We start from the raw sequence: 12639 nt of genomic DNA, 5'->3' as shown, positions 1-12639 counted from the left end.
ACTGCCCACGAGGGCTCGGTTCACGTGATAGGGGCCATTCTTAAAATAAACAAGTTGATGGGACGTCATGAGTTTAAAAACCATCATTTCCTTTGCCATAAGGCTAAAGCTGGGTTCACTCATGTAAGGGGGAAGGGGCACCTGGGGTTTTACACTAACTGCTCCTGCCTGACAAGCGGAGCCCCCCCCCCCCCCCCCCCCCCCTCTTGATACAGTAACTGGTGCTGGAAGGGGCACCTGGGGTTTTACACTAATGAACTTGGTGAGCAAAATAAATTGGGTCAGCCAAGACACTTGATTTGATACAGATCTATACCATTTTTTTTTCTCATTGCATTTTTTAGATGCTGGATCTCAGTACAAACAATAATAAAGTGCCATTGTTATTGGGGTATTGATTTATCCTACCAATCCTACTCCAATTTAGACTTGTATCCAACAAACCAGACCAAGTAGTCTGGTTACTGCTTAAAGCCACACTGGTCCTGTTTTTATGGACTTGGCCTTGGTGTTTCTAACACAGATCTCTAGATTGCTTGAGTATTAGAGTCACACTATCTTGACCAACGGTTCCCATATTACGACCCCAATGGTTGCAGTTCACCCGCTTCATCATTCACGGAAAAATAAAAAATCCAAATTATAGAAGACTTCCATTTGTCCATGAGGGCTCCACACACTTGGCTTGGTGGGTTGGTTTAAGGTGCTCCAAGTTAAAAGACAGGTTATCATATTACGAACCCAACGAGTGCAGTTCACCTGCTTCATCATTCACAGAACAAGAAAAAATACAAAATATTAAAGCCTGCATTTGTCCATGAGGGCTCCCCACACTTACACTTGGCTGGGTTGGTTGGTTTAAAGTGCTTCAAACTGAAAGATGTTACAAATTTGATACTCAAGGTGTGCATTCTTCAAGTAAGGTTGAAACAATAAGGTCGAAACAAGGGAATGATGCTTAGTTGGGGTGGGCTTAGACCCACTTGACCTAATTCGAACCTAGTTGGGAAATAACCCTTTGGTCCTGACGGCTTGATGAATGTTCAACTCATCTGCCCTAACCTATCCTAATTGAGGTAGGTTTGAATCAAGTTGAATTTAAACTAGGTCTAAACCGGTTCTTGGTGTAGCTTTTGTTGGATCACCATTTCATCGAAAGCTATAAAAGACACTTTTGGTTGTTACTGTAAAGGACGTACTGGCCACGACCTAAGAGTGCCTCAACCACGTCATTGGTATATATATATTTGCTTATGCTTTTGATATTGCCGTCGTGTCGAACGATGCCAAAGCTCTTGCTTTTCGCATATTACATACACACACACACACACTATATATATATATATATATATATATATATATATATATATATATATATATATATATATTTGCTTATGCTTTTGATATTGCCGTCGTGTCGAACGATGCCAAAGCTCTTGCTTTTCGCATATTACATACACACACTATATATGCTTATGTTTTTAAGATTATCGTCACATTTAATGATACCAAGACTTCTCATTTTCGTATATATATATATATATATATATATATTTAAGATTATCATCATATCGAACGATGTCAAGGCTTTTGTTTTCTGCATATTACATATATATGTATTTGTTTCTGCTTTGAAAATTATCGTAGCGTCGAACGATGCCAAGGCTACTACTTTCTGCAATTTGCTATGCTTTTAAGGTTATCGTTGTGTCGAGTGATGTCAAGGCTCCTGCAAGTATATACATATTTATTTTGTGCAAGTTATTTAGTTCGATTTTTTTCACCGAACATTAAATATGCTTTCATTTACGCTGTTGCAGTATATCGCACAGGCTCCTGCTTATATTATATATAGTTGCGCATAAACAAGTGTTCAGAAGAAAAAGATAGATCACTAAAAGGTTTTACATTTTTAAAGCATTGTTTATGAAGAAACGATTGAAAGTTCTTAACCAACCGGGGGGGAGTGGGGGTGGGGGTGCTATGCTGAGCCAGGATCAGGTGTCGTCACATGGCACACTTTGAGTGTGTTGTTGCACATGGTGCCTTCCATCTTTAGCTGACAGTCTGTCAGTTGTGGGGCACAAAAGCAGATGAAGGGCAGCAAGGTGTAGAGGCACACTCAAAGTGTGTCATGTGATGGCACCTGGTCTTGGCGGATCAGTTAGTGCACCTCACCTTGTGTTGGGACGTTGCAATTTCAAAACCCAAGGTTGTATATCTGGTGGAAATCTGCCCAACCCCAGCTTGTCCATCAAAAAGAAGTCTTGAGAGGGTGGGTCTTCATTATCTTAAAAAAAAAAATCACTGACCGTTCAGCAAGTGTGGTTTCCTTGTTTATATATATATATATATATATATATATATATATATATATATATATATATATATATATATTAAAAAAAAAGCCCTAGGAGGACTAAGATTTTATTGACAAACAAGAATTGTAGTTTTCCTGTTTGGCCTGGAAACATCTTATGAACATGTTTATGAACTACATCTTAGTACATTATCAACCGCCAGAGTTGATGATCAGCATTCGGCTGTAGGGACCTATCAACATACAGGATCCATAGGACAGAAACCCCGAAGATAATAATACCCAAGCATAGACCATAGCTTACCATATGGGTCATGTAAAATCCCAGTTTACTCTTGAATATGTGTGCGCAGGCGTGTATAACTATGCTTTCACATGACCAAATGATCAACATATAAGATCCGTAAGCCTAAAACACCCCACTTCAGTGGCGGAGTCACATTGAGGTCAGGGTGGGGAGGCCCCATGGAAGAAGGACCAAGGTAGCAGTGCCCACCCTGATCTTTTATGTGCCCCCTCCCCCACCCGTCTCTCTCTCAACCCAAAAATCCCTCTAACGAAGGGGTTTGTAGGCTGGTAAACAAGCCAAGCTTGGCTTGTTAAGGCTACACCCCTTCTCTTTGCGAACCAATCACGACCTGACTTGACTTATAAAAATAATTGTTTAAGTATTATTTAAAACTTGATAATATATAAAATATATGTATAATACATACAAATATATGTTTAATCTATGCCCAAAACATATATAATACATATTTTATGTATATAATATATAATATATATGTATACATATATAATATGTAAAATGACCTATACCAGTCAAGCCAATCTAGTTTGCCATGTTTGTGCTGGGCAAATTTACCTAAATGAGCTAGCTAATAGCTTGGCTCGCTATGCTCAGAGCCGAGCCGAGCCAAGCCAAATGACAAGCTGTTCATGTTGTTTCCCAGCCTTAGAATGTGTGCCCACCCTGGTTCAGATTCCTGGCTCTTCCCCTGCCCCACATAATGCCCAAGTATACAATTCATTGATACAGGGGAGTTGTGTTCAGCCTGATAGAACTTACGATGGCTTATTCCAAATCCCAGTATCGCTTGTGTGTGTGTGTGTGAGAGCCTGCACAGACGCAATTGTATAAATGTATTTTATATGAGTAGGGTAGAAGACTGTAACTGACGTTAGAACCCATTTGATCATGAGCTTTGTTTCACACACACACACACACACAATCGCAAGTGTGCGCACACACACGAAGTTTGAATGTTGGATTGATCTAAAAGATGAAGTCCAAATCTCTTCTTTTACATGGTAAGCCGTCCACCATGTCCATATGGCACTAATTATTTCATGACGTGAGAACGTGAGAGATTATATCCGATCCGAAGTACATAAGGCAGCAGCATCTAATACACGTAACCCCCTTCAAACATCAAATAAAGGGAAAATAAACCTCCCATGAGTGTACAAGCTGATAAGAAAATATTACCATGGCCAAGGACAGCAGAGTTCCCTTTATGTAGACTGGAGATTTTGCGAAAACCCCATGAATCTAGATGCATCATCAACTGATCATAACTTCTTCATCTTCTCCAAATAAGGCTGCACCCGCTGGTACTCCAAGATTGCCCACACCAGATCCTTAAGTGAGAACTCTGGCCACAATGCTCTTGAAATGTGCAAATAACAGAAATTAGATTGCCAAAGAAGAAAATTACTCAACCGCGTCTCACCAGATGTCCTGATTAAGATGTCTGGATCAGGGCAATGGGCCATGTACATGTGTTTCTCTATATCTGCTAGAGCACTTGGACATCCATCTGAATTCACTTCGAATTTTCCACAGTCACTGCGATTCAAACTCTTCAATTTCAGGCTGTTTTCGTTTAAAGCTTCCTGAACAGCATGAGCTATTTCATCTGTAGAAGTGTAGCAGACGCATATAGACAAGATTCCCCTAGTGTTTTGTGCTGTCACGTTCATTAACTTCTTGGCTGAATTCCTAACATGCTCTGGCAAGAGCTCCAAATTCCCCACAAAATGAACCTTCACACCCAAAGTTTGGATAACACTCCCTTCTCTGAGAGCATCTTCAATCTTTTCATGCATCAAGTCCATTACACCACCAACTTCCTCTGGCTTCCGATTGAAATTATCGATGCTGAAAGCATAAATACTCACATATTTGATTCCCAATTCGTAGCAGTTTCGGAGAGTTGATACCAGAGATTGGAACCCAAATCTGTGCCCAGAATTTTTCTTCATCTTGCGATATCGCGCGAATCTACGATTGCCATCCATAATCATTGCAACATGGTTAGGCATAGGGCCAGCAGAAACAATCAACAGGATGATTTTGCGAAAAAAACTACAAAAGAGACCATAAATCCGGGAGAGAAGTCCATCTCCAACAGCATCCATTTCTTGAGCTCTGCACAAACAACAAAACAAGAATTCAGATTAGAAAAGGGATCAAACTCTCAGTAGATGGTCAGTGAGAAATATACAGACAATATTTGCAGCAGACCCAACTCAAAGATCCAATTAAAGGTTGGTAATCACAGAATTCGATGCATAAAAGAGAAGAAAAGAAGGTGCATAAAAGATCCCTCAGAAATCCTTTACTGAAGAGAATGATGGATAAATATCAGAAGCAAAACCTGGAAAACCTGGAAACTGCAACCTCCTGCCGTGTCAAAAGATTAGTGTATCTCGAAATGGACGAAAATAGTACAATGATCGATTCCACTCTCAGCTAACATTTACACGACCATCCATCTCAAAGTGTAGGCTTTACTACCAATCTTGTTATATCATGGAATGAATGAAACAAAATCACAAACAGAAGACCTTGAATCGTCCAAGAGAAATTTCAGCATAAAAACATATTCCAAATGCCCAACACAAATAACTTTAGAGAATGTTCACAGAATCATAACACAATGACCCAAAATCAGGAAGTCAAAAGAACAGTAACAAAAATGTAAGCACATAAGGCCGTTAAAAGTGGCAATTCACATTCAATTGTACTGGCCCGAATGGACAAACTGAAATAACAAGGAAACAGACAATTTCAAGAGTACAAATTATGTATGGCGAGTATATCTTTAGTTCATCAAACAGAACCATAGAGAACAACATGAATGGTGCTACTCAAATGTATATTTAAAAAGTGCATCATCCAGACTGTGTGAACCGAAGAAAGAAAGAACCCCCTTTATTCGTTTGCTCTGTTCAATAAAACTGGTGCAAAAACAGAGTTATGGAGAACACCATTGTAATTGGTAAAAGAAAATACAGGACATAGTTACTAGATTGAAACTTCCAAACAAACAGAGAGAGAGGGAGATGTTCGAGGAGGCTATTTCTTCACTTACTAGAGATGTTCTAGGAGGCTATTTCTTCTTCACTTACTAGAGACGTCTAGTGGTTATATAATTCTTTCCTTCATTCATTGATGTACAAAAAACAGTAGAGAAAGAGACACCTAAGAGTTATCCACCCTCCATTTCTGTACACCAAAGCTTTCTCTCTCTCTAGGATTTTATGTGCACCAAAATGAAAGAAGAATTATGATAACCATTGAACATCCTTTTCTGACCCACCCCTCCCTGAAATAACTCCCCAAAATTTTGCGTACAGAAACAAAGGGTTGATGATAACCCTTAGGTGTCTCTTTCTCTATAACTTTTGTGTACATCATTAAAAGGAAGAATGGTGTAACCAATAGACTGTTGATCCGATTAAGATAACAGTGCAGAGTGGATCACATCCATTAAAGAGAGAGGAGGGCTCACTCTCTCCTTGGGTGAAACCGTCCTGGTTGACGGCCTTAATGATCTCTTCATTCTGAATAAGCTCAAAGTGAAATAGCGTATCCACTTACTGGGGTAAATGGCTACCCAAAGGACATCTCTTCTACTATAAATAGAAGGAGGGCGCGTGAGATAAACCCCCTTTGAACAAGGCCGTATACAATCAAACCTATCTCAAATCCTCTATCGACCCCACGATCACGATCCATTAGTGGTGCCAGAGCCAGAGGTTTGCGGTGTGTGTACGACCATCTCTAGATAATCACCAATCATCAATCAACAACTTGACGATTCCGTCACCGAAAAAACAAATCGGCAGAAGAGGTCAGTGTTCTTGTTTAGACACAATTTGATAGGTCACCAATTTCCGACGACCTTAGTCACTGTTTACAAATTATAAGAGAAAACAAACCTTGACTTGGGTCTACCTATTGCAAATCGCTTAGGAAGGGGATTTGATCCCCCGATCTTTCTGTCCCTTTTTTTTTAAGGTCGAGTTATGCAACAGGTGACTTAACAAAAAAAAAACAGAAGAGGTCATCGGCATTGGGCGACCTCAGAAAATTAAAAAAGAGGAACATAAGTTTTCTTTTATTCAGAGGGTTACCAGTAACTGGTGACCTTTGTTTCTTTTAAAAGAAGGCCGCTAGCATTGGGCAACCTCCATAAATAAATAAAAACAAATAAAAAGGGGATTACCTTTTTTTAGTAGCCATCCTCCCTGTTGTTTTTTTGACGATCAAACCAGCAGACCGAATGGTTTGTCTTTTTTTCTATTTCAGTGACCGACTCCCTGAAAGAACCTCGGATCTGAGAATTAAAAACAAAAAAAGGGGAAGATCGTCGGCATCCAGGCATCCGACAACTCTAAATATAAAAAAAACAAATAGAAAGGGGTTACCGTTTTTTTATCGCCATTTTTTTTCTTCTCTATTTTTTCGGTGATCTTTGGACAACTTTGGCATTCCTGTGGTTTTCTTGTTTTTTTCCGACAAACGAGACAAAGGAAATCGACGTTCTCTCGCCGACTGAAACAACAACAAAAAAAGAAAAAAAAATATGAAATTTACCTAAAGCTAAATAAAGCAATCAAACGACTTACCTAAATTACACTACACATTTTTTTTTAAAAACCCCTAATTAAAAGTCAAACCTTGCTACAAATGGAATGCAACAAAAATTGAAATGCTAACCTACTAGACTAATTGCACTAACATATGTGGACCTAACTCTATTCAATCTAATTGACCTACATGAACCAAATTTGGTCAAATGAAACTTAGTAACACAAATAAAAAAATATAAGACAAACTATACTACTCGATTTATTAGAACTATTGGCTATATTTAATCTATTAACTATATTAAGGCTAACAATGTAACAGCCAGATAACTGTTAAAATATATGTAATCATATATACATATATATGTATTTATCTCATCATACCCAATAAAGGGTATTTTTGTAATTCTGCCCATTAGGGGCATTTTAATCTTTTTTACATCATTTTACATGTATTTTATTTTACATTTTCTTTTTTCTTTTTCTTTTTTATTTATTGTAAAATGCATTTAATGCATTGCATTGGGGGTCCCAACCAAAGGAGTCGTTGGACCCCCAACGGTCACAAATGTGACCGTTGGGGGCCCAACGAGTCCCCTTTTGGGCCTCCCAATGTTCTCTCTCTCTCACTCTCTCTTTCACTCCTTTGTGTATAAATAGAGGGGTATTCTCCCATGTAAGAAATGGCCTTTTAGGCCCTCATTCAATAAAGCATATGCAACTTATGCCTCTTCGTAGGCTTATTGTGGTGTCCCTTAGTGGACCATTTTGTTATTCCCCATTGTGGGGTTGTGTTTGTCCAATGTTGGACCTTATGAATGCATTATGCATTCTTGTAATTCATTTCCGCATACTTTCTAACATGGTATCAGAGAACGGTTATAATCAAGCTAGTCCTTCGGTGCATCGGAAAGCGTGATGTTCAAAAAATCAAAAAAGTGGTGAAGTTTTTGTTACATCTTTTCTTTCTTTACATTTTGATGAAGCGTTTGTTATCTCTTAGCTCTCTTCCTTCTACTTGGGATTACTTGGCATGTATTCTTACACTTTTCAAGTATTTAGCCCATGCATTACACATGAGAAAAACACTTGTTTTTTTTCTACCATTGAACATATATATATATATTGATATATGTAAACATATATACATATATATATATCTATATATAGTATGTTTTGAAAGGAAATGTATGGTTTTTTCTAAAATAGTATTTTAACCATCATTGAACTTATTTAAGGAAACTAGATATATGTAGTATGTTTTGAATCTTGAAGCCTTTTTTTGAAAATAACTCTAATATATATATATATATATAACCATGAATTATTTATTCTAGATGTTTCGTCAATCATTGTCTTATCTTAATGTTTTGATAATGATGTCTTATTTTATAAAATATAAACTTGTTTTTCACACATATATATATGATAATCGTCAAAATATAATTTGTATTTCATCCTTGATAGACATGCATATTCATGTTTGAAATTCTCGATTCGTTACATGCTTAAAAATGTAAAATTTTATATAATCATTTGCATATATGCTTAAACTTGATTGAAAGCATGTTTATTTTATGAGACATATGGCTTTAATTATTGCATGAGTGCTTTTTCTATGAGAATGTATGCACTTAGTCTCTCATATTGTTTCTTTTATCTATGGATATGCCTTGGTTCCTTGTTAAAACTCTCTTGTGTCATTTTTTGAAAATATGTATTTTTGTATTACAATTGAAAGCATTAAGATGTTCTCAATGTTTGAGAATGGTTCTAGATTTTTCATCTCTAGATTGTCGTGAATACATTTTGATAACTGTTTTGTAATGCTTTTTAAGCATTCCTTTACATAAATAAAATTGTTTATTCATGTGTGTTGTTCCTCTTTTACCCTTTTTATGGGTTTTGGTTAAAGTGTCTTTTAGACACCTCCTTTTGAGTATTCGAAGAACATTTGTGGAAGACCACCTTGCTTCATTACATGATAACTCAATGTTTTCTAAAATATGATTGCATTATGATAAATGATTTCATAACCTTCTTTTGGCTTCATCCCTTAGTGGGTGTGTGTACTCGCACTTTATGTGCATGTTTATTGGTTTATTATTGAACCTATTGCATTCAAAATTATCTTCTTGTGTGGGCTCTATCCCACTTTAATGAGATATTTTCTCTGTTTTATGTATGCCTTTTTGAGCATGTTGTATTATGAGAGCTTTCGTGAGCTTCCTCTTCTTACATGATATAGAAATTTCATATGCATTATTTGCTTAATGTTTCATGATAAGTTTTTTTTTGTATAAATTAAAGAATTGATCATGATTAAGCATAATTCGTGTTTATGCAAAATTGTTGTTATGAGGCATATTGTTGTGATTGATTATATTGGACCTTTGATTCGATTTTTAATCGGTCCTTTTTGTAAAAACTTTTATTTGGAAAATGATTCCCTTAAGTGTTTATTGCCTTTTTATGGCATTTATATTTGTCCATCACATGTTATTTATTGCATCATTTGTTTGACCTTATTATTGTTATATTAGTGATGTTAGTTGAGGTGAGTTATGTCATTTTAGATTTTCAACTTGTAGTTTGACTCTAAAATGACTTGTTATGTGATCTCTAATTATGAGTGTGTCACTCGTTTATTTTGGTCATTGAGTTTATTATGGATGCTCTTAATTATGTATACATGTGATGGATGTCTAAAGTTTGAAACCATAAGTGTTTTAAGATATATTAAAATTGATAATTTGTTAAATGTTTGTCATTACAAGTCTTATTGTCTCAAAAGTCTTCTCCTTTTATAACTCTTATTTAAGTGTCATCATATGTAGACAAAATTTTTATTACACCTTTGTGTGTTGGTAGCCCTTTGTTCGCCTCGATCTCTTGGTCTAGTAGTTGAACACACTTGTCTTTAGTGTTATTATATGTAGACAAGGCACGTTGATTCACACCATGATGTGTGATTTTAGTCCATGTTGGCATTTGTGTCCTTGTTCTAGTCGCTGAGATGTATGCCCATGGTTGGCTTCTTTCACTTATTTCAAGTGTCATTTTATGTAGACAAGAGATGTATTTGTTTTAGCCCATGGTTGGCTTGATACTCTTGTTCTAATAGCTGAACATACTTGATTTTGAATGTCTTTTTACGAAGACAAGAGATGCTTTTGGTCCATATTGGCATGTATTCTCTTGTTCTTATCGTTGATACACTCATTTCAAGTATTATTACATGTAGACAAGAGGTGTTTATACACACTTTTGTGTGTATCTTTTGACCTTTAATGACATTATGACTATGTCACATGGGTGCGGGTGCGGGTGCGACACGGGTGCGGCGCAATTTCAAAAATTTTGGACACGGGGACTCGGCTATATATATATTAAAAAAAAAAATATATATATATATATATATATATATATATATATATATATATATATATATATATAAGACTCGGTCAAAGTTGTGCCCATTAGGGGACAGGTGATGAGTTGTGAAGGCATTCTGTACACTTTCTTCATACACTGTAATAATTCACTTTCTTCGTACAGGAAAAAACCACAAAAACTTGAGTTGTGCCCATTCTGTACTTAAAACTTGAAAGTGTACAGGTTTTTTAGTTGTGATGGGTTTTTTTTCCTTACAGCTGTAGCCCAGAAAATAAAAAAAAAATCAAAAAAATTTTTTTTTTCCAAATATTGATAAAACCCTTTGTAAGAATGATTCTGGGAGCCTTAGTGCTCACCTATTCTAAGAAATTCAATCTTTTGCATTTGTGCGTGTCCCCTTTGTACCTTTGGGTACTTTTATTCAAGTGTTCTTGGTGTGTCTTTGCACAAGTATTCCTTTGTGGTGTTGGTGCTTGAAGTGCACATCTTTGAAGGCATTTTTACATGGTTCTTGGAGATATTTTTGGTCAAATGTTCTTAGTGTGGCCTTTGTGCATTTATCTTTCTTCAAGAACTTAGTGTTTTTTATCAATGTTTAAGGATAATTCGTGTTTTGTATAAATTATCTTTTGAATCATTGTTCTTCTTAATCAATGTTATGGTCTATTATCTATTTTTTGATATCTCTTATTTGATTAAGATACAAAGATACAAAAATACTTTTTACTTGGAGTTCTTTTGGCTTGTTCCACAGGATCTTCAAAATGGGATGAATGAAGCATCTATGATACATCGTGAAAGGAGCTTGGGGATGATCATTAAAGACAGTTAAAGGCTGACAGATGCAAATTTCTTTCATGTGCTATAATGTTGGTGACTTTCATTGAAGATTTTTTTGAAGACTGAAACCCTCCTTTTGTATCTTCAAACTTCTCGTTATCCCCACGCAAAGTTTGATGGGGGGTGTTAAAATATATGTAATCATATATACATATATATGTATATATATACATATATATGTATATATATACATATATATGTATTTATCTCATCATACCCGATAAAAGGTATTTTTGTAATGCTGCCCATTAGGGGCATTTTAGTCTTTTTACATCATTTTACATGTATTTTATTTTGCATTTTCTTTTTTCTTTTTCTTTTTTATTTATTGTAAAATGCATTTAATGCATTGCATTGGGGGTCCCAACCAAAGGAGTCGTTGGACCCCCAACGGTCACAAATGTGACGGTTGGGGGCCCACCAAGTCCCCTTTTGGGCCTCCCAATGTTCTCTCTCTCTCACTCTTTCTTTCACTCCTTTGTGTATAAATGGAGGGGTATTCCCCCATGTAAGAAATGGCCTTTTAGGCCCTCATTCAATAAAGCATATGCAACTTATGCCTCTTCGTAGGCTTATTGTGGTGCCATTTTGTTATTCTCCATTGTGGGGTTGTGTTTGTCTAATGTTGAACCTTATGAATGCATTATGCATTCTTGTAATTCATTTCTGCATACTTTCTAACAATAACACCTAAGCACTTAACGTTAACATGATGTTAAACTACTGTTAAAATCAAAATTAACAAAATTAAAACTAATTTTTAATACTATGAGATAAGTACTAACCTAACCTAATGACCGACCCTAACCTAACTATCAATGCTAACCGATTAACCTAATTAAAACACTAACCTAATTGGCTGCTATAATGGTCGAATCTAATTGCAACTAAGATCACGACCAAACCTGTCAAACTCATACAAAAATCAGAATTTAAAAAACTAAAAGAAAATGAAAATTAAAAATAAAACTATTTACACTATATACACTATTCAACTGATTGGTTCTTAAAAATTGAAATCGGTGGACTTTGATTCAATCGATTAAATAGATTGGATTCAAAATCGATTCTTGCTCAAGCAAGAACTCGATCTTGACATAATTTTACATGATAAAAACTTGTAATTTGGACTGACACGACACTCCAAGGACAGACCCACGACTAGACACCGACTTGACAATAGACTCAACTCTAACTAGAAGAAC

At 36.1% G+C, this 12639-nt stretch overlaps 1 protein-coding gene across 1 annotated transcript in view; it reads right to left on the bottom strand.

The window, feature by feature from the left end:
• Window positions 1-3630: 3630 nt before the first annotated feature.
• Window positions 3631-12639, bottom strand: part of LOC149811609 (dehydrodolichyl diphosphate synthase CPT3-like) — a 34262-nt gene continuing 25253 nt past the window's right edge. Inside the window, exon 2 of the mRNA XM_089993509.1 lies at window positions 3631-4751. Coding sequence (XP_089849635.1) covers window positions 3893-4751 — 859 coding nt within the window. The 3' untranslated portion in view covers window positions 3631-3892. The remainder of the gene's footprint in view (window positions 4752-12639) is intronic.

Source organism: Nuphar pumila, chromosome 17, assembly GCF_984573655.1.
Source record: "Nuphar pumila chromosome 17, dmNupPumi1.hap1.1, whole genome shotgun sequence".
Classification (NCBI taxonomy): Eukaryota; Viridiplantae; Streptophyta; class Magnoliopsida; order Nymphaeales; family Nymphaeaceae; genus Nuphar; species Nuphar pumila.
Note: the sequence above shows the minus strand (reverse complement) of the source record. Positions and strands in the feature narration are given on the sequence as shown.